This window comes from Salminus brasiliensis, chromosome 7 (genome assembly GCF_030463535.1).
Source record: "Salminus brasiliensis chromosome 7, fSalBra1.hap2, whole genome shotgun sequence".
In the NCBI taxonomy this organism is placed as follows: domain Eukaryota; kingdom Metazoa; phylum Chordata; class Actinopteri; order Characiformes; family Bryconidae; genus Salminus; species Salminus brasiliensis.
In genome coordinates, this window is record NC_132884.1 from 30,191,040 (window position 1) to 30,214,226 (window position 23,187).

The 23,187-nt window shown below is 41.1% G+C and overlaps 1 protein-coding gene across 2 annotated transcripts in view; it reads left to right on the plus strand.

Annotated features, from left to right (window-relative positions):
• srgap3 (SLIT-ROBO Rho GTPase activating protein 3) overlaps window positions 1-23,187 on the plus strand; it is a 122,919-nt gene that overhangs the window by 25,092 nt on the left and 74,640 nt on the right. For both annotated transcript variants that reach the window (XM_072684569.1, XM_072684570.1), the window contains exon 2: window positions 11,831-12,026. In XM_072684569.1, coding sequence (XP_072540670.1) covers window positions 11,831-12,026 — 196 coding nt within the window. The remainder of the gene's footprint in view (window positions 1-11,830; window positions 12,027-23,187) is intronic.

Below are 23,187 nucleotides of genomic sequence, written 5' to 3' on the forward strand. Positions count from 1 at the left end.
TGGTCAACTAGCCAACATTAAGACCAAAGAAGGCCTTCAGAGTAATCTGCTATTCTGCGCACACACATCCTTATCACAGTATCACATGCAGTACTGACAGTACCCACCACCAAACAGAACAGGCGAACAGCGATTGGTCTGATAGCTTTTACGTTTGCATGAACAGTGATTGTCAGTTTTCACCTGTGTGGACCTTGCTCAGAAACCTGTGCTCAACAAGCGCATTGCCCGTGGCATGCATTCACACACAGCCTATGACTCACATCTTTTCAACATAGTGAACTGAGAAATGCTGAACTTCTGCCTTACAGCTGCTCCTCCCAGAAATAGAGTGAGAGAGACAGATAGAGAGCATGAGACACAGAGAGCGAGAGCGTGTTATGAAATGCACTTTGATGATCTTCCAAACCCCTCTTTTCCACGGGGTTGTTTGCTTTCCCATTTTCTTTTTCAGGGGTTTATTTTCTGGAAAAGCTGCAGAAATGTCCCTCCGCAACAATAGAGGGAAACACAGATGTTGACGGCTTTGTGTACGGGTGAGATACCAGCAGGCTGTGAAATACTTCAATCATGAAAACAAAGAAGAACCGCTGGATTCATACAGATTTACTGGATGCACTCTATGTCCAAATGTTTGTGGATACCCCTTAGAATAAATGCACTCAGCTACTTTAAGTTGCACCCATTGCTGGCATAGAAGTGCAAATGCACACACACAGCTTGTCTAGTATCTGTAGAGAAGTACTGCCAGTAGAATAGGATTCTCTGGAGTAGATTAACCTGTACCTTTTGGCACCATGCCTAATGTCAGGCGTAGGCTAAAGGAGCATTGAGCTGTAGAGCAGTGGACCGGTGTTCTCTGGGACATTTGGGATGAGTTAGGGAGTTGGGGATAAGGTGGGATGGGAAACATCAAATATTCCTATCTCACTAACACTCTTATTGCTGAACGCCATCAAATCCTCACATCAGTACTAGTTGAAAGCCTTCTTACTTGGACAGTAGAGACAGTTACTCCAACAAAAACTATTTTTGAATACCCCTGATTTCAGAGGATGATCAGGTGTCCCAATACATTTGTCCGTGTAGTGTATGAGTGACATCTGAGACCAAGTACACCAAGTTCTTGTGGTTAGAGTGTGTATGTTTGAAAATGGACTTGGTCCATACCTGTACTCTACAAATATATTTTTCCCACATCAGCTGTTGCTAAGTTGGACATCGGTGAACCTAACAGAAACAGGTTGGAAACAAGATTGCATTTGTCACTGCCAGACAAAAACCTTGTATCTCCACTTGTTGCCAATTTGAGTTGTTTTTAATATTGTGTCAAAATATCATGATGAATGGACCAATAGAAATGCACCAAATGACTTTTGGAACGTCTGTTGGAGGTTTTCATTTTTCTAAAGAAGGTTTTCTTTAGTGTTTTAAATGAAAATGCTACACTACCACTATGTTGTTTGTTTTGACTAATTCTTTTGCTAATGAATGATAAAATGAGTGTAATATTAGTGTAAAACTGTAAAACTACTCATTCTACATTCCTTACAATGTAAACCTTTTTGAAAAGTGAGGGGAAACCCTGGTGAAAACTAACATTTCAGTTCAGTGAGATTTAACAGTTCTGGCGAGAAGCACTGTGGCCTGCATAAACTCTTCTCTTACAACAGACTGGATTTATTTATACCTGACCTCTCTGTGTCTCTCTCTTGCACGCTTCTCTCTTCTTCTTTCTAACTCGCTCGCTCCCTCCCCTCGCAGTCATACTTCACTCATTAACATAACGCCCGTCTTCAACGTCGGCTTTTTTTGTGTTCTTGCAGACAGCAGGGTCATGCTTCCTCTGTATCCTGCTATTGTGTGCAGAGGTTGTTCACCTATTCGCACAAAGAATTGAAGGCCACTTTCAAACACAGGGCTTATGGAGATGCTTGGATAATGCTGATGTATTGTCTGGAGGTCAACGTGAAGTACTTTTTGCTTATCTCTGTCGTCCTGTCTGCTTTTAGATGGGCTGTAATGAGCCCGGACCCCACACAAAGGCAGTCTGAATCGATTGGGCAGGATAACGGTAGCAGCGTACTCCTGTTTATTGGAGGATAATGTTATTTAATTGAGAAATTAAGGTGTGATCTTGATTCCCTTGAAAAATGTAGCAGCGTATGGTGACTTTGTTGTCCTAATTATTGTTACTTAGACTGACAGAGGGGGATACGGGCAGTCTTGGTCTGTGAATAGCTTGTTTAACTGTTGCTCTGTCTGTCCTATTCTGTGATCTTAGTGTGTGCAGTATCCACCTTATTTACTTTTTTAACAATGGGGGGATCTTTGGTGCAACAGCAAATCCATTGAAATAAATTACAACTACAGCCATAAACATACAAAATGAGTAGTATACTATGCTTAGTTATGCTGAGGGTGTCCCAATAATTAGAGGAATATGAGAGTTCCCTTAAACAAAACTGTCATAAACACAATGCATGAAGATCAAGACAACAAAGATTGTTGCACCAATTCATGGTGTATGCACCAAGTCATGTAGAAACGAAATATTTATATTTATTTATATGTATCGTATGATACATGTATGATATTGGAAATGCTACTGATAATTACAGCCAGTTCTCTGCAGTGGCAGGAACAGCGAAGAACCTTAAGGCTTTCCACTAGATTTTGAAGCATTGCTGTATAGATTTAGTTCCACTCAGCGACAGGGGCGTTAGTGATGTCAGGATGTCGATTGATCACCACCCCACCTCACCCCCAACTCCCCAACTTATCGCAGAAGTACTCGACGGAGCACCATCATTCCAGAGAACACAGTTCCCCTAAATGCTAGGGGGGCTTGTACCCCTCTAGCCCATGCCTGTCATTAGGTGCATGGTGCCAATAGGTTCATGTTTATCTGTTTCAAAGAGTCCTACTCTATTGGCAGTACTTCTCTACAGGGGCTAGACAAGCTGTGTGTGTGCATTTGCACATTTGTGTCAGCAATGGATGCACCTTTAAGTAGCTGAATGCATTCGTTAGCAGGGATGTTGACAAACATTTGGACGTATAATGTATGTCGCTGTCACAGTAGTCTTACCAGGTTCTTGCTACTAAAGAGATTCATTTGCAGTAGCAGTAGCTTAGCCCTGTCTTACTGTTGGAGTACTAAATTGATGTACTGTGATAAGAGGGTCTGATGTATGTGTAAATGTCTACACTACAGTAAGCCTGCCTGGGCAGCTCTGCTGCAGCTTAGCTTACAGTGTGAAGGTGCTCACAGTCTGGAGATGGAAAATTCAGGTCCAGAAGATAAAAATTCACTGCATTTGGAACAAATCCTGGGGCCGATTTTTACTTTCCATCTCTAGAATCACAGTCCATTTTAGTTAATTATTATTATTCCCTGTCTTTGAGGCACAGAATGTGTGTGCAGATATCCCCTGTCCTCCTGCAAGCTGTTGTCTTTCCAGTAGGACGTGGCTACTATTGTTTGCATTTTAAAATTGCACACTGCAGCCACATGCGAGCGTAGTGTCCAACAAGTAGAAGTAGCTGGACTGAGCCACAATCTGACTGTACAGTTTGTCAAGACCCACCTTTTAAATGTGAAAGCTTTGACTGGTGAGAGCTATAAAGCTTTTATTACAAAATACTGAAAGGAATGCCTGAAGTCTGTGAGTTCGGCAGACATTCGTTGTACAGATTATAACGTCGGTCAACAATAGCCAAAAATGTTCATTTATTTTTGAACCGAGCAGAAGTCAGACAGGATGAGGCTGAGCTTTACTGTCTCTCCTCCACATCCTGTGGGATGCAGGCCCAGATCCCGGAGCCTACAGTCTTTTATGGGAATGACCTGCAAGTCAGGATAAATTGCGTATCCCATGGTGTTTGTGTGGGATTATTATTGTGCTGTGTGTTAGGAACACTTTCCTATTATGTGCATGAGCATTGCACCAGTAATGCAGACTATTACTATTCAGACATGTTCTAAAGCGTTTAACATTGACTGCTTTCATTGACTACATAGCAAACAGGAGGCAGCCAATCAGTGTTTGCTAACCGAGCCACAGATATCCCTTTGTTCAGGACTATAAATGCATTATGGATCATTTCAAAGTGTCTTTCTTTAAGTGCAGAATTAGTTACTGGTATGGCCGTTTGTAACTGATGAAAGGGGCTTAATATAAAGAGCTACTGGCTCGTCTTATTTGGGCATACAAGTAGTCCAGTGGGAATTATGAAAAGCAGTGTCGCAGTCCATAAATAGACGAGCCTGTCAAAAGACAGGCATTAGTTAAATAACGCCGCTAACAAGAACATTTGTGTTCGGGTATCCACCATCACTCCATTCCACACCATCTGCTTTAGCAGTGCGATTAGAGCTCTCTTCTGAGGAAGTCACAGCGTGAAAGGCTTTTACCACAACATCTCCTTCCAGACAAGGTGAAAGGTTTCTTGAATGTCGACATGTAGTTGGTAATTTTTTCCACTGCAGCCTCCTGCACCGTATGCTTACTTGTAACACCTGCTATCAGCCCAGGCACGCACAACACAAGAGCTTAGGCCGCACCACAATTTGAGCTTTTGTGACATCTCTGCCTTTGAGTTGCCATTAGTGGCCAAAAATGACCTTTTAACATTTTAGCTCATCATAGACATTGTCCTGTATTGTCCTATCAATTGCACTATATTGACAAAAGTAATGGGACACATTCTCATTCTCATTGTTTTTTCGGACATCGAGAGTGTTACAAGAAAGTTCATGTTGGAAAAGCTGCCCAGGGAAAGATTTCTGCTGGATTTTGGAGCATTGCTGTGAGGATTTGATTGTCATTCAGTGACCGGAGCATTAGCTAGGCCAGGATGTTGGATGATCTCCACTCCATCTCATCCCCAACTCCCCAGATCATCCCAAAAGTATTGGATGGAGCGCCATTATTCCATAGAACACAGTTCAACTGCTTCCTACCAATGCCAATGGGTTCATGTTTATCATGTTTTAATGTTAATCTGCTCCAGAGAGTCCTATTTTATTGGCAGTATCTCTCTACAGGGACTAGACGTGTGTGTAGATGTGCACACCTGAATGCATTCGTTAGAAGGAGTGTCCACAAACACTATTTGGACATATAGTGTATGTCTGCAAATATCACAATAAGTAATAAATCTTTGCTTTTTTTGTGATCGGTTGCCAATTTAAAGGAGCAATGGTCGAATTTCTCTCCATTTTAATATCAGTTCAGTTGAAATTTGTTGATCAGTCGAAATAAGACTTATTCTAGCATTTGCAGCAGCACGTGTCAGATGCCTGTGAAAACTCATCTGTGTTTACACGGATCTTCTGTCAGCCTGTATGAGACACTCTTCAGTGCCCCATTAGTACATCTTCATCTCCGTCTGTTTGGCTAAAACAGCATGGCCGAGGTCAGACAGAACCCAGTATCGCTGTGGGCAAAAAAACAGCGAAATGTGCTGAACTACAGTTAATGCAGTAAGTGATTTTATGAAACGGAGAGAATTATTGCATGTGGAGCTGATAAAGTTGGATGCATAAAAATAATAATTGACGAGTTCTGTTGATTCGTATAATTCTCTGAACTGTTTGAGTAACAGCCAAAGCTTTGGGTGAACCTCCTTCAGAGAAACAAATGTAATACGGTTCCAATGCTATCCCACTAACACCGCAGGTGACTGATAAACTCATTGGAGCTCATTAAAAAAAGGGTGGTCTGACAGTGAACACACTGGACTATGCTGGAGCAGCTAATTGTTATGAGATGAATTCGAATTCGTTTATAGGTTTATAATTTTACTATTAAGAAGCTAAATGCTGTAGTGAAGATCCACATATCAGGATATAATCCTGGCGCTATCATGTGTGTGGGGAGCATGATTAGACTCTGGAAACAGAGATTTGAAAGGTGTGCTTTGTGTTAATGGCCGGGAATAAAGGGAGATCTAAAAGGGGGAAAATCATTCCAGTGTTGTTGCGTTCACCATCTCCTAACCACTAGTGGTCAGGTTTCTTAAATCTTAACTAATGCTCCTTTGGATGTGACCAGTCAGTCGCTGATGCTTGACTAAAAATCAGGACTGTTCAGTCCATACTGCTAAAATCAGGCACATTGCTTTGCTCTAATTCTTTTTCATTGTCTGCCATAGCAACAGTTCCTAATGCAGGAATGATATGAGCATCTGTGAAGAGTCAAATGCTAAAACAGGCAGATTGCGTGGACAGTGCAGCGCTGACTTGCTCCCACCAGAAGATGAATACTGAATTCCCTCATTTGCTGTGGACCATTGAAAAATGGCAATTCCCTCCAACAGTGATTTCAACAGTTCATTTGTTTGGTACTTTGGTATTTGTTTCATTGCCTTAAAAGAACTAAACAGCTGCTCAAGGTCGTTTCATGGAGCATCCACTCTGCTTTATATGTCTTATCATTTACAGTATTCTAAAACCTTACACAGATTATAAAAAAATAGATTCCTGTAATAAATGTCACAGCAGCTGTCCCAGCCTCGTTCAGCATTTTCCTCCTCTTTACAGCACAACCACTGAGTGAATGTATCCACCGCTCCTTAGTTACACGAGCAACCTGTGCAAAAAGAACGGCTTTACAATTTTATAGCATTTCACACTGAGGGAGATGTTGCCAATAAATCTTGGACAAATTGTGTTGCAGACTGGGCGGAATCATTTATTTATTTATTTTTATGTGTGCTGAAGGTTAGAGTATGTAGGGATTCTCTGTTGATGAGTGACTTGTTAAATGTGGTCTGTAGTAGCAGTCACATTCTGAGATTTTGGTCCAGGAGTGCTGGTCATGTCAGAACTTTGGTTCTGGCTGTCTTTGGCCACAAGGCAGTAAACAAAGCAGGTGTTTATGGGGTTTATGGTTGGGAATTCATTTTCGTTTGAATGACACAGTAGTGTGTGAGGTTCACAGTAAATCAGGTCCATATACTGAACAGGGCTGAGCGGTATAACGGTAATACCGTATACTGCAGTGTTTTAAAATGTTGACTGTTAAATGTATCTGTCCTTTTAACAGCAGTCACTCGGTCTGAGTCATTCTCGTCTAAACGTTTATGAGTGGGCTTTCTGTCGGCCAGGCTAGTTCTGTAGTAAGCAGACTGCTATTCCCGGTTTCTCTCCTGATTCAGAGCAGTTTATCATTTGCAGTTTTTTCCAGGCTGATGATTGAACACTTACTGAATGAGAAATCTAAAATTGCGCTTGTCCACTTGGTTCTTCACCCTGTGAGCAAGCTGAATTTTGTATTTGATCATGTAGAACCATTTGCGCTACTTACTTACTGAGTCCTCCCCTAGTACTGAACTCTCATCCTGCATATCTAATATGCCAAAGTATTTGTTCACAGTTCGCAGTTCTTGTCTGCAACAGTATTACAGTGTATACCTGCCTAAAGGAAGCTTGTTTCACACATGCGTTCAAGGGCAGTTGCTACACATGAACTCACATCACACTGACCAGCCTCCTGATTCCTCAGCTCGGTAAACACCAACATTTTGCCACTGGCTTTAACAGCAAAACAAAATAAAAATAAAGACGAGAAAACCTGAACCCTCACCCGTTTGTGCTTCAGGGCCAGTGAGGAAGAGCATTGCGAAGACCTCCCCACTGTCACAAACACGCAGGGGTGGTGCGCTTGGAGCTCTGGGCTCTGAACCATGCACCTCCCCTCCATCCTCACACTGCAGGCGAGCAGACAAAGGGCGTCCAGTGGAACTGCAGTGGGGGAGGGGATGTTCATGATGCACTGGCTCTAATTACAGCTTTGCTTAATCAAACCACAGTATGAGGTGGAAAGCCCTTCAATTAAAGGTTAAGCTCATAGCCTATATCTCATTAAACAAGCTTTCCTGTGTTTTGGCTCTTCAGTGATGCTCCGCCCTCTTCCATTATTCTGTGTGGGAGTAATCATTTCTTAATCATTCAGATGGCTTAGTTGCAGGAACATGCACAGGAACTGAGAGAAAGGAGTGTTTTACCCTAGATGCTCTCAGCTCTCTGTGATGCTCACTGCATAATTGTGGTCAAATATGTGCACAGTGTGAGTGTCCAAAGCCATTAGGGCAGGATATTTTCTATAAAAATGTATTGGATTTATTGCAGCAAGATGATATTAACCATTAGATTAGTGCTCTTACATTAACCACAGCATGTGCACCTATGAGCAAGGTTTTACAGGTTTTATTCCGGCAGTGACGATGCACTGTATGGACGAAAGTATTAAACGGTAAAAAGAGTCTGTCCTGCTTCTGTTGGAGTAACTGTATCTACTGTCTAGGGAAGAAGACTTTCTGCTCCAAGATTTTGTAGTGTTGCTGTGAGGATTTGATTGCATTCAGCAGCAATGCTTGGCGATAGCCACTCCACCTCATCCCTACTCATCCCAGAAGAATTGGATGGAGCACCATCATTTCAGAGAAAACAGTTCCGCTGCTCCACAGCTTAGTGCTTGGGGGGGCTTTATGCCCCTCTAGCCCCCACCTGGCATGAGGCATAATGCCAATAGGCTCTGTTTATCTGCTCCAGAGAGTCCCATTCTGTTGGCAGAACGTCTCTATAGGGACTAGACAAGATGTGTGTGTGTGTGTGTGTGTGTGTGTGTGTGTGTTTGTGTGTGAATTTGCACATCTGTGTCAGCAATGGGTGCGATTTGAATGAGCTGAATGCATTCATTAGAAGGGATGTCCACAAACATTTGGACACATAGTGTACCTTAAAAAGGATCCTCACTTTTCAAATATGATGAATTCTGAATGGGGATTGACAGGCATTGCTTATCACAAATTTTTTAACCTAATTCAACCTAATTTTATTTATAGTGTGCATTAGATTCATTTTTACATATTATGTATATGTTTATACATAGTGGTGTAAATGGAATTTATTAGAATATATGGCATAATAATAGAAATGTATATCATAAAGTAATGGAATATGAATTGAATGTATACTGAAACAATAATTACTCCAGACTTTAAAGGGTTAAGCAGTAAAGCAGCTACGAGTTCCAGGCCTGCAGTGAAATCACACAGTGAAGTGACTGCAGTGTGTGTCTGCATGGAATCCACTGTTCCTCCGAATAGCTCTGTGATTGCTCATGGTCTCCACAAGAGGTTGAAGGCTCACTTACAACGTGACCTATTTTTCCAAACCCGCCTGCGTGTTCTTGTGCTGCTGCTGGTTTTGAAGTGAAGTCGTCTCTTTATGAGAGTATGTTCGAAGTCCTGCCTGTCATTCTAGCGAAACCATGTCAGATGTTTCTGGGGCGTTCCTCTGGGTTGTCTTGTTTTGTCATCGGATACATGCAAGCAACTGAGTAAAAGAAGTGAAAGATCTGGAAGAAAATAGAAACGGCTGAGCTTTTGGAAAGGCTTGGCATGTTTGTGAGAACAGCATCATTGAGGCTGAGGACGGTTTGGGTTTTCCTTCAGTATGTGAGGTGTCTGAAAAGGGTGTAAACCAGAAAGGCCGAAGCTTTCAGCATCTGAAAGAAAAGGCAGGGTGTTTTGGGTGTTAACCTGAGCTTGTGGAGAGTAACATAGACAATGGCTAGCCTGCACAACACCACAAAGACAATAATAATGCTCCTTATTGACCATAAGGGCTTGTTTTCATCATATAGATCATTTATTCATGTTGGTTATTTAGTTTGTCTGATATACTGTACAAACACCACGGCATACTTTAGCCACATTTATAGGCTTTGAAAACTAAGAACACATCATGAAGCTGTCAGTGAATTAGTGCAGACATAATATTAGACATAATACAGGTGACTTCATCTGATTTGTATAGTCAGACTGGCGTGTCATTTGCTTGCATGGCTATAACTAGTGAACAGGATGACATCTTGCACATTTGATCAACTATAACATAAACAGAACAAGACATTAGATTAGACTGACCTGTGCATTTTAGTAGGCAAACCTATTCACCTCCTCAATCCTGCACCCAGGCAACCACCTTAACATTAGAGCAATGAAATCATAAAATCATGCAGATATGGGTCCGTAGCTTCAGCTAATGTTACAATCAACCCTCAGAATGAGCGAAAACGTGACCCCAGTAAAATTGAGTTTGGCATTATTGTTGGTGCCAGGGCTGGTTTGAGTATTTCAGTAACAGCTGATCTCCTGAGATTTTACTTGGAATAGTGCAATAAATAAGAAGCATCTAGTGTGTGACAGTTCTGCGAACGGAAATACTGGCCATAGAGCTTTGAGCTGACAAAATGGCTATGGTAACCATTGATAACTATTTTGTACGATTGTGATGAGCGGAAAAGCATCCCCGTATGCACAACACGTCCAACCCAGATGAGCTACAGCAGCAGGTGACAAAGCCAGGTTCCACTTCTGTCAGACAAGAACAGAAAGCTGAGGCTGCAGTGGGCACAGGCTCACCAAAACAAATATCGATTTCTACTGAATATCAAGATAAACTGATGGAAAATTCAAATTTGGAGGCAATAGCATAAATTCATGGATTCAACCTGCCTTCTGTCAGCAGTCCAGACTGGTGGAGGTGGTGTGGTGGTGTGGGTGGGATTTGTTCATACCAGTCAGTCATGGCTTGAATACTGCATCCTATTGGAGTATTGTTGCTGACCATGTGCTCCCCTTAATTGCCACGATTTACCCATCTTCTAATGGCTACTTCCAGTACGAAATGACATGAACATGACAATGAGGTCCTTGTTCTTCAGTGGTCTTCTCTTGGGATGTGGTAGAACGGGAGATTTGCAGCATGAAAGTGCTCCTAATCTGCAGGAATTGTGTGACGCAATGATCTCAACACAAACGAGAATCTCAAAAGATCAACATGTGTGCAACGTCTTGTGGATTTCATGCCACATTGTGGCCGTTTTGAGAGCAAAGGGAGGCCGTACCCAGTATTAGTATACCTAATAAACTGCTCAAGTAAGTGTATATGTCTGTTAGGTTTCTATGATCTGTGTTGAGGTTCAGAAAACAATCTGCCATAGCTAGGAATAACATTTCTGTAATGTAGCGCATGTAGTTCATATTTATGATGGCTGTATTAAATTTTGTGAGACCAGGAAGATCAAATGTTCATGAAATCGTGAAGAATTCCTGCACCCTTCTTTTAAAGTGTGCTTGCCTCAGCAAATAGTTTCATTTGCCCTGCCTAAGTGGACATGCCTAATTTCTCTGTCAACCTTAGAAGAAGCAAACGGGCATAGTGCTGTTCGAGGCGGCACAAACAGCTTTGAAATGGCTCATGAAAGAGCTGTGTTTTGGCACATTAGACACTGCTGGCTCTAGGGAGCTGACTGGCTGTACAGGCTGAATGTACTGATGCTAGCTCTCCCTTTGTCTAGCTTGTCAAGCCACTTAAGAACATTTTCCTTTTGAGCCTTTTAAAAGGCCATCAACCTACAAAAGAAGATCTGATTTTCTTGTAAAAATGGCCCCATTAGTAGCTGAACACGGATCAAAAAGAGTGTGACTCTGTGGAGAACAGGGAGAGGTGAAGGAAATGTCTTCAGAAACTTCTCATTGACGTCTCTTATTGATTCATGCTACCATGGCTTCCTGAAGATGTTAATAGTATGCAGCGAGTAATAAAAAATGACATTTGAAAACTTTAGATTGAGCTTTTTGCAGTGTGGCATTTCTGGAAAGTAAATAGCACAAGTCTTTTTTAGTGTTTTGAATTGCACCAGAATAATAGAGCTGAATTCACACTGATAGAAAAGGGTGCAGTGATGGTGAAGTGTGCTGTTCTTCTGACGCTAACATGTGTTTGCACATTTGTGTGTTTGTTTTGTTTCAGAGATTCGTAATCAGCTGGTGGAGCAGTTTAAGTGTCTGGAGCAGCAGTCTGAGTCTCGGATCCAGCTGCTGCAGGACCTGCAGGAGTTTTTCCGCCGCAAGGCCGAGATTCAGCTGGAGTATTCCCGCAGCCTGGAGAAACTGGCTGAGAGATTCTCTTCCAAAATCCGCTCCTCCAGGGAACATCAGCAGTTCAAGTAAGCCGCCCATCCACTTCATGTGTGTGTGTGTGTGTATGTGTGTGTGTTTTGCTTTCCTACATTTTGAGGAGAAATATCTGACTGCAAACCAGAGAAAAAACAGAGGTAACCTACAATATCAGGAACAACAGAATGATCCCTTGTGAAGGTCAAACACTTCTGATTACTAAGATTAAGCATAGATTTAGACAGTTATTGTTACACAGAGGTATGTATGTAGATATTTGCATGTAATTGGGACATACTGCATATAGATACTTCTGCATAGAGAATTCCACTCATTTAAAAACCTGAGATGATATGAAAAGGTTTATTATTAGTTCATTATTCCTTGTGTATCTCTGTACATGTATGCATCATTGGCACTGGATACTTTATTACTGTGTATTTTGTGCTTAACCTCATATACAGCTATGTATTGGATGGGTATTTTAGATTACTGCAAACCTCATCTGTGGATTACCACTTCTATAATTCTAACCCTGACTTAATACTGTGTATCAATGCTGTCACACAATTACCTTGCATCTCCGAAATGGCAGAATGGGAACTTTCAACTTTCAACTAAAATGTTTTATTTATTATTTCTGAGCATCTCTATTCGTCCCTTCATCATGGCATTTTGAAACAATGTAGTGAACAACTGTCAAATGATATCAAAGTGAAAAACAGCAAAAAGTGTTAATGTGTTAATGTACATGTACACGCATGTAACACTTTTTTCTTAGTACTCGTATGTGTGTTCTGCATTTGTGTAGTGTAATAAAGTGTAATAATTTCCCGGTGGGGATTAATGAAGTCTTATCTTGTCTTTAACTTGCTGACTCACAATTGTTCATTAATGGTGATAGGAACCAGTCTGAAAGGTTTTATTGCCTCAAAAATATCCCATACAGAAAGTGATTAAAAATACATTGCCTTTTGCCTGAGACATTGCTTTACGGTAGATTAGAGATAAGGTTTTAGCCATTGATGGTGGAAAGATACATGCATGCCCCCACCTAAGAATGTTTTTTTTTTTTAAACAGATTTACCATTATTTTACCATTTTCAGAATTCCGTATAAAACTCTAAAAGATGTATTGGACATTTTGGACAGCATATAAAATGTGAAGGTTTTTTTTTCTGTTTTAGACACTATGACCTCAGAAAAATGGCAGGTTTCTTGATGATTAGATCTCAACAACTGACTTAGGCAGAAATGTAATGCATGTAAGTGTGTATATTATACACACACACACACACACACACACACATATATATATATATATCTCCCTTGCTGATGTCAAAATGTCCTCCTTATTACACTCTCTGCTCCACCCTTTGTCTCTGTGCTCTTGTTCTGAGAAATAGAATTTTAAAAACTCTCGCTCTTCTCCTCAGGATATAAACATCTCGCTCTCAAACTTCTAAGAAAGTCCTAAAACAACCAAAAGCATGAGGATTATTATCTCTGTTTCTCTGTAGAAATTTTAATTTAACTCTTAACCAAAAAGAGCTTCCTTTGTCTTTTTTGCCCCTCAAAGACGTGCTTCTTCAAGGCACTTAGCTCAGCTCTGCTTCTAAAAAGAGCACAACTGGAGTTCTTCTTTTTGCATGTGATAGAGCTGCTGCTGGTGCGTATTAGATCAATGGGCAATTCTCTGCTTGGTGGCACCCAGCCAGCGATGGATTCTTAGCCTGCAGTGGGGTTCCGCTCACAAGGCTTCATTTGGTGTCTGAAGGATCCTGCTGTCATGGATGCTTTTCTTTGAAAGGGGTTGCAATACAGTACATACAGTGCATTGTGCATTTAGTAGCCTTGGTCTTGTTCAATAATGACAACAAAGAGAGATCATAAAGTGATAGTTAGATGAAAATAGACTTTACCCAGATGCAGTTGATCAGCCAAAAAATGTTTGGTATGCTTCTCCGGTTGTCCACTAGAGCTATGAGGCTAATCTGAGACCAGCAAGTCATAGAAACATACGTACATTTCCACAATTAGCTGTGTACTGCTATACTCAAACCACATCATGTAGTTAAAGTTAAGGAATTTAAGGTTGTTCTTTGACATATCAATAGTATGTGACTTTGGTCAGGGTAAAAAAAATGCTCTTTATGTATGTATGTAAAGAAAAATTTTATTTAGTCTGATATTTAGAATAAATGGCTGATTTCTCTTTTACAGAGGGCTTATGAACACAACAAACATGCTGTACTTTTATTGGCTGGTTTACGCAACAGCGCAATGTGCTGTTGATAAGCTGAAAAGATTGTAGCTGGTTAGTGTTTAGCCTTGACCCCTCGCTTTCCTGGGTTTGGCTTTCTATAATCATGTGCTTTTCTTTTTGACCTGTGTTCAGCTCCAGTTTGGTAGTCAGCTGAGCAAGACCAGTTTGTATTGAGGGAGCAGACAAGATGGTCAAAGACTAGCTGTAGCTTTTAGCCTAGCACAGATTCCTGTTCGACTCACAAGGCCTAGTTCATGTAGTAGCCCGTATTCCTAAAACTAGCAGTCCCGAAACTAGAATCTGGTGGTGATGTGCTGCTCTTCAATACTAGTAACACCATATTCTCCTGTTGCCATAAAGTTATACCATTCTCTAGAGCTTTCTCTGGTGGTCTGGGTTTATGTCATTTTTATTTCAAATAGGGGGGCTGTTACAAAACAGGTTTGGGGTTTTGGAATTGGCCCGTTTGCCCACCCTGTTTTGGTTATGCTGGAGCTCCTCTTAAAGGAGGACTCAGCAGTGTTTGAGGTTCACGAATGTCACTCCTATGTACCCACCTCAGCTATGCCAAAGTAAATACAGTTTGACATTCTAGGGCCCCTTTAAGTAATCACTCCATTTTATTACCTACTGTTATCCATAAAAATAAACAAAAGTATGTCGCACTGCCAATACAGTTGTAACGCCAATATAGAAGCCCGAATTTCACCATACTTTAGCTTGTGTAGATTTAGGCATGCAGTTTGCACAGTGCTAATTGACCATTAGAAGCTAACGGGTAAGGAATGTTGGTGTAAATTTGACTTCTCGCTGAACTGCCGCTTTAATGGATTAGTCAGTGGATAGGTTTCTCGAGTGAGAGGAGGGATATACAGCTGTGAATGTGTGAGTGCTGGGGGGAGCACAAGTGTGTCTGGCCAGTAAATCGAAGCTTTGAGTACACATGCGTGCATGTGTGTATAGTGTAGACCGGCTGTGTGTGAGCCTGCTGAGGCCTAGTCCAATAGCAGCAGGCTTGGTGTGTGTAATTAAGGCCAGCTGTAGGGGAGCAGGCGGACGGCTGTGTGTTCCCCAGGCCAGCCTCGCTCCTGCACCAGCAGTCAACAATGAGGAGGAAAAATGTGCCAATCTCGCAGACCTCGGCCTGATCCTGTGCTGCGTTCGCTGCTGTTTTCTGTGCCTTTAGTTCAGTTTGTTTTCTTCCTCGTTCCTCTCTCTCTTACTCTGTAAATCCGTAGGGGTTCGAGCATGTGGAGGTGTATTGCTTTTGTTGGGATTTGAGATATTTTGGGTTTTTTTTTTTTCCAGCTTTCATTCAAAACTGCTCATATTTCTGTCTCCTGTTGTTGAGTCCTGTTCTGACTGAGTCTAATGCTGCCTTCACACGCTAGTTGAAAGATCCTACCATCCACTTGTGAAGTCGGAATTATGAGCATGTCACGTGCAAGAGCTTTGTTGTTGGAGCGACAAGAAAAATGGCACTTCAACGGCTGAATTGCACCAAATTGTAAACGTGGATGCTCACTATGTTCACTGATTGACTGAAATTGGCCAAGGCTACCAGTGCTCTGTTACTTTAACGTTTCTTATTTTAACTTGCAACTGGAAATACTGGAGTATAGAACTCAAATCTATCCTCCTCTTTTATTTTTCTATTCTATTCTATTGCATTATTGATCATATAATGTTCATTACAAATTACTTATTATAAGGTTCATTACAAAGAGTATAATTGGTTCCAGTTTAAATGGATGTATTGCCACAAAGTTTTGGCAGCAGTTTTTAAATCCTGGGGCTATGAGTGTATTTTCTCTGTGTGTCAAAATATCGGAATGCATATTTCTTTCTATAAAATGTCTTTTAAGTGTTGTGAAGCAATGTTTTTCTTACCATATTGCCCATTGATACCAATCCGCTCTACCCTTTATAATTTATGAAAAAAGAGACACTTCAGAATCACTAGCAAAGTTCTTACATGTGTACTTGTTCATGATTAATTGCTTAAATTCAAGCTGACCATCATTAAACCAATCAGGTTGCCTAGAATATTAAGAATAGGCCATGTTCCATCGTCCATGTGCTCCTATGCCGTTATTAGTAGCGGCTTTGCTGCGGGAACAGTATGAGCCTCTATGAGTTTAATGTTAAAGCAGATTTTATGGACAGTAAGAAAAGCATTGCGACATTGTTTTCCCACCAACAGCAACCTGCGAATTTTGAAGACCTGTGGTCCAGGGCTTTTGCTATTCTGATGTGCTTTCTTTAAAATGGGATGGGTTTCCACCTGTTTAAGCAAATCCAACACAAGGCAAAGTTTGATAGTTCCTTACCAATACCAATAATAGGTCTCTGCTCTGCTGAACGCCACAAGCTCAGATAGGCCTGAATTTTATCGTCGTTATCATCATCATCTTTATCACCAGCACTACTGGGTTTCCTGACAGCAGCAGAAGTAAGTATAACGGACACATTTGGCAATATTGACAGTTTTAGAAATCTTGGATACTTGTGGTGCAGATCATTTTGAAGACTTATACACACACACACACCATAAATGATTCTGTAAAAGTGAACACTCTTCTGCTCCGACAGCAGTTTAAAGTGTGTGTTTCTCTCAGCATGGGGACTGAGAAGCTCCCTGTGTGTGTGAATATGGCAGCTGTGAGTGTGTGTGAGAAACGAGGTGTGACACTATGACCTCTGCTGGATCTTTTATTGCTTTCTCTGTGGCGTTCTGTAAACACCATTAACTCAACTAAACACAACCGAGTGAAAAACCTGCCGTTCATGCATCTCACTGCATCCACCGAAAACCCCCTGCTCAGAGATCCAACCATTGTCTGTCTCTCTCGCAACATTTCTCTTTCTTTTTCCCACAGTTCTGTCTTACTTTGTCTGTCCTCTCATCTCTCTCTCTTTTTAGCTGTTCTGTCCCTCTCTCCTTCGCTCTGCCATCTTTCTTGTTCATACATCAGTCCATCAGTCAATCAATCTTCCCCCATCTCTGTATAGCACTCTTTTCCCCCTTCTTTTTATTCTAGCTGCTCTCTCTCTCTCTCTGTTTCTTTCTCTCTTTCTTTCTGCCCTCGCTATCTCTCTGCTCTTTATCTCCCTCCTCTTCCCCTCTTTCTTTCTGAACCTTTTTGTCTCTTTACCCTCACCAAATGTCCTCTTTATCACCTCATCATGCTGAATATCTTGTGTATGTTTTCTGCAATTCCGCTCTGTTCCATTGTGTCATCCAGCCTCACGCCCGCGCTGCAGCAGTAGAAGCTTCCCGTTTGCCGCTCCTCAGTCCTGCTGGACGGCTGCTGTCCACTTTGATGCGAGAAGCAGGTGCTCAGGGAGTTGGTGCTCAGACACAGAGACTGAATACTAATTGCGGCAGCTCTGCAGTCCTGCTTCAGCACGTGCCTTCCTGCACCTATATGTCACTCCGCCATGCATAAGAATGGGGCCTCCAGCGTTAGACACTGCACCAGTAAAACTGACGTTCTGCAGAAATGGTACAGGCAGTAACAAACTGAAAAACTGAATAATAGGAACAGCGACTTTCTGACTGGCAACTTGGATTCCGATTGGAAGCTGATTAGCAATGATATGATCTGATTTTTGTATCTGAAAGTCTTAAGATGATTTTGTATAATAGATATTAGTTGATATTAGTATGTCTTCCTGCTGCTTCATCATTTTGCCACTTCATGAAGCCCACTTGAGCTATATTATATGGACAAAAGTATTTTGTCTGCTTGTTCATTTTTTCTCCTAAAATCAAGGGTATTAAAACAAGAGTTTTGTTGGAGGAAGTGTGTCTACCTTCTAGGGAAGACTTTCTACTAGATATTGGAGCATTGCCATGAGGATTTGAGTATTTCCGGGGGTCAGGATGTTGGAAGATCACCACCTCACCTCATCCCAACTCAACTCATCCCAAAAGTATTAGATGGAGCACCATTATTCCACTGCTCCATTCCTCAATGCGGGGGTGCATGACACCCCTCTAGCCCACACCTGGCATTAGGCAGGATGCCAGTAGATCCATGTTTATCTGCTCCAGATATTCATATTTATTTTATTGGCAGTACTTCTCTACAGGGACTAGGCAAGCTATGTATGTGTACATTTGCACATCTGTGTGTCAGCTATGGGTGCAACTTAAAGGAGCTGAATGCATTCATTAGAAGGGGTGTCCACAAACATTTGGACATATAGTGTATACGAAGTATGTTCTCCAATGCTATGATGTATTAGCTTTCAAATTTTAGTCAGTCCTATGTGATCATTAATCACATTACCTAATTACCGTTTACAGCGAGAGTACATGTGTTTAATAATGGAGGCTTGATTACAGTCTGATGCCGGACCAGTGCCAAGCGGAATACGTTTATGCTAGCGCTAAGCAAGTTACCCGTCATCCAGCCAAAGTTATTACGCTCATAGTGTTACCTTACACTCTGCAGTCTGGATAGCTTCCTTATCATCAGATGCTTGGTGTGTGTTGTTGGCAAAAAGCTTATCTAAATCTGTAACCCCTGTAACTAGGCTTGTACCAGTAACAGAAACCTCTTAATCCAATAACTGTGTAGAACATATCCACTAATGATGTGTCCAGAAGCATTATAATAACAGCACCTCTGTAGGTGCTGTGTAACTCTGAAACAACAATGGCAGCAAACAGTAACAGTATATGAACTGAATATTAAGGATGTAATTTTTATGGATTTATTGAGCACAGATGTTGTTTTAGATGCCCGTTAAAACCTCTGTTTGTTTGTTGGAGTGAAACACATAGACTTTCCTTTTATAAGAGCTCTGCTCTGATTGACTGGTTATGTTACCACCACTGCTCACAGAAGCCATGTAGCACTGAACAGTGTAATTTTTTTGCCGGTCTTACCAGATGTTGTTGTCCTCTTAGTGTCCTCTCAGTGTGGTGTGTGGTTAGCTAGCTGAACAGGGCTAGCTTTTTTTAGCCCTCTTGCTGCTGCTGAATTGTGACAGGCAAAGCCATCAATGTTGGAGAGGAGAGATGGTTAAAGGCAGACAGTTAGCTTTTAGCCTTGCACAGATTATAGTGTAAATTATTTATCTAAATTGTTGTAACTGAGTGTCTTGCTATCCCTTTCTGCTGTTACACTGGGAATTTCCCCACTGCGGGACTAATAAAGGACTATCTTATCTTATCTTATACCTGCTTGCTTCCTTGGCTTTCACTTGGGCACATGCCACTTTTGAGCTTTCCTCCTTTGGAAACTGGTACAGATAAAGCCGCAGTCCAAGCTATCTAGCGTCTAATTTATTAGCAACACCATATTTACCAGAAGTGGACAATGCATTTACGTATTGTTGATAAGTCATTTTACAAATTCTAGATTCAGAACTACATCATTAGACGAGTCAGATGCTGTTAGTATCTCCTGGTACAGGCCGCATCTCCTTCTGAAAAAAATACAAATTGGAATTCTTCAGTGCAGGATTAAGTGGAGGAGGTCTGAGAAACTCCTTCAGACAGTCTAATCCTAGCAGCATCATGTTCATGTTGTGGCGAGTGGAAGAGTCGAGGATTTAGCTCAGCAGTGGGCAGCTGCCTGCAGCCCTGCCATGGCAGTAGCTTATTTCCTTCACTGCAGCGTGAGCTAAAATCACTGCAGCACTGCTCTGCCTGCAGCCTGAATGATGGAGGGGCGTGGTTATTCCAATATTGGTCTATTTAGGTATTCTAAAAAGGCATGGGTAGTTTGGAAGAATGAAATGAAACGAATCGTTTATGGTCCTGTAATATTTCAGCACATTTTGGCTGAGTACATGACTACACCATGACTACTGCAATCTCTACACTGGCTTCCTGTAGCTGCCTGCAGCAGATTTAAAGTTTTCATGATGGCTGACAAAGACAAAAATAGACCAGCCCCTATGTACTTGATGTCAGTGGTCACATCCCGATCTGTACCATGAGCCCTTCAAGCTTCAACTACGGCTCGGTTTGATCATCACCCCTCAAGATCCACGGAAGACAAGCATCCAGACTTATCTCTGTCCTGGCACCAAGGTGGTAGAACTACCTTCTCCTATGTGTCAGAACGACTGAAACCTGCTGCTTTTAAAGGCAGACTGACAGAATTTTCAGTGCACTGCAAACATCCCTCAATGCACTGTAATATATAGTATACAGACAATACACTAAATGGACATTGAATACCCATAATTCATTGTGCCATTTGGTTTTGAAGATTCACATGCAGCTTCTCTGAGGAAGGCCGACCGCATGCTGTTTATGCAACGCACTCTGCCAATTGAGCTCCCCATAATCTGGATTGTGTCATACAGGGGATAGTGAGTAGGACACCCTTTCAAGAGCACTTAATTCAGCACTAATCTTGCACTTATTAAAGGCTTGCGATTGCACTCTTACTCTGATTTGTTTGTATTTGGCAATAACTAAGGTTGAGGTGTCTTTGGACTCCAGCCTGTTCACACTAGTTAGGTGTATGTTCTGAGTGAACAGTACAGCACTTTTGCTCTGTCGCTCTGAATAAGAGCTTTTGCTCAATGCCATCATTTTAAATATATGCTATAAATGTAAATATATGATGTAGAACTGCAGCCAATCAAAGCAGAGCTGTATATGGAAATATGAAAGTTTTTAAAATCACACAATAATCTTAAAATTAGGGCTGTGTATTAGCAATAACCTGGCAATACAATGGAGGTACAGTTCAGTATTATCCAATTTACTGCGATACTGTAATCACTGCTATCTAGTGGCCTGAGTTTGAACACAACACAAAACAAACCACTGTCTGTCATGTAAATTTGTATTTATTACAAATAATAATGTTTGAGAATTAATACGAACAACATATAACATTGTGATGCTTCGATATCTTGACACCTGTCTGAAATACAAAGAGAAATACCTAATATACCAGATAAACATAGAGAAACTGTTTCTTTCAATAGCAAAAACTGTTATAAAAGCAATTTCTATTTTTTGCCACAGCCCAAACCTCTGCAGCACGGCTCAGCTCTCCTCACACAAGCACCTGCCTCCTACCTCCAACCTTCATTCACACACTGCCAGGCCCTCCGAGCATGTGCCAAAAATTTCTGTGTGTGTGTAAGAGGATGAATCATTCAGACTGTCTCTTCTCTGACAAGAGTGTGTGTATGTGTGTGACACACAGTACTGTCTCTCATAGTTGCAGGAGCTGCAGTAGAGTGGTGAAGTTGGCGGGCAGCACGTGTTGGTGTGAATAAAAGCAGAGGTTTGTGTGTGGTCATCAGGTCATGCCAGATGTCCATCACCAAAACTGGCAGAATTGAATTACTACTGAACATCCCTAGCCCCCCTTTTTGATTGCTTTTTGGAGTGAATAAATGAAGCTTTTTGGCATTGGTAACAGTCTAAGTTCAGTGTTTGTTAGCAAACTTGGGCTAGCATTACCCATTGTGAGCTACAGACCCACATGTCAGATATCAAACGTTTTGGCTGATTGACAGCATTTGGGGACAGCAATCAGTTATGATCAGTTATCAGTTAAGAAATGTTCTATATAAGTTTTGCCTAAGCTTTCCTGGCTAGTGTAAGTTTTCCTACAGTGCCAAGAAACAAAACAGGATTGAGCTCACCCAGTTCCTTGGGGTATCTCCACAGTTTGTGGGGAATCCAATCCTCAAGGACAGAGATGAATACAAAAAGTTTGCTAAGGTTTAAGCAGCAATAATCCACCAGGCCGCTCTTCCCCAACCCTGTTCCTCCATGAAAATGGCTAAACCTTATACCTCACCATGTGGGAGAGACTTAAGGCATCAGAATTGACCTAAACATTACTTTACTTTACCTTTGTAAAACAAAATATAACAAATTAACACATATATATATTGTTATAAAATAAACTAGGGTGCAGGACCTTGACACAGCATTCAAATTCAAAATAAAAAAAAAATCAAACTTAAAATATATTAAAATATATAAAATGTGTCAGCCCAAACTGAAAATAAATAGCTTCACTTTGTCAAACACACAAACAGTAATCAATCTTATTTACATTTTTTTTGCGTAATTAAAAAAAAAATCTAGCAGAATTAATAAGAAACTTGGTCAAACATACAAGCGACAATCAAAAATTGCGAACATGTAAACATGCACTCTCACACCAACAAATTAAAGTGAAAGGACCGGTTCCATGCATCAGCCTAATTATACGATACCCAATCCAGCTACTTTTGTTAGTATCAGAACCGATATCCGATCCTTATATCGGATCGGTGTATCTCTACTCTACACTGTGATTGTTGAACGTGTGTGACGCAAAACGTTCCTCGCAGTGACGTCACCAACTAATCAATTATTAAATTCGTTGGCATCTAATAGTCATCATAGGAGCCTTTTGTAAGTGTAGGGGGGCACTAACAGTTGCAGGAAATTCAACAAGATTAGGCATCTTGAAAAAAGGAGATATTGCTGTGTTCTTGCCGTTAGCTGTTTCAGCAGGAAACTGAAAACCAGTGAAAGTGAATTTTAAAGAGATGTTGCCTAGTTTTGCATTGACTGACTAATGAATGTTAGCCAAAAGCTTTAAAGAGACCATTTATTGCTTGTAATTTAGTAAGTCTCCGTCTCAATCTCAGGGGTCTTTGGTCAGGGTTGTTTGATGTCTTTATGACAAATGATGGTCTTTTGGCAACCAACAGGTAAAAAACATGCCTTAGCAACTGGAGCACACACTTTATTCATATGAAGTCCTTTTCCCAGACTTCCCTGTGTGTGTAGGAGGATTCTTTTTTCAATAAAAATGATTTTTAGCTCATTTCACAAATACCTTTACACTTATATAATTACTTATACATTATATAATTTCCTTAAAATAAAATCTGCTAATCCGCTCTGAACTATGCTACATCAAAGAAAAAACTACAAAGAAGACATTACTCATTTGCATACT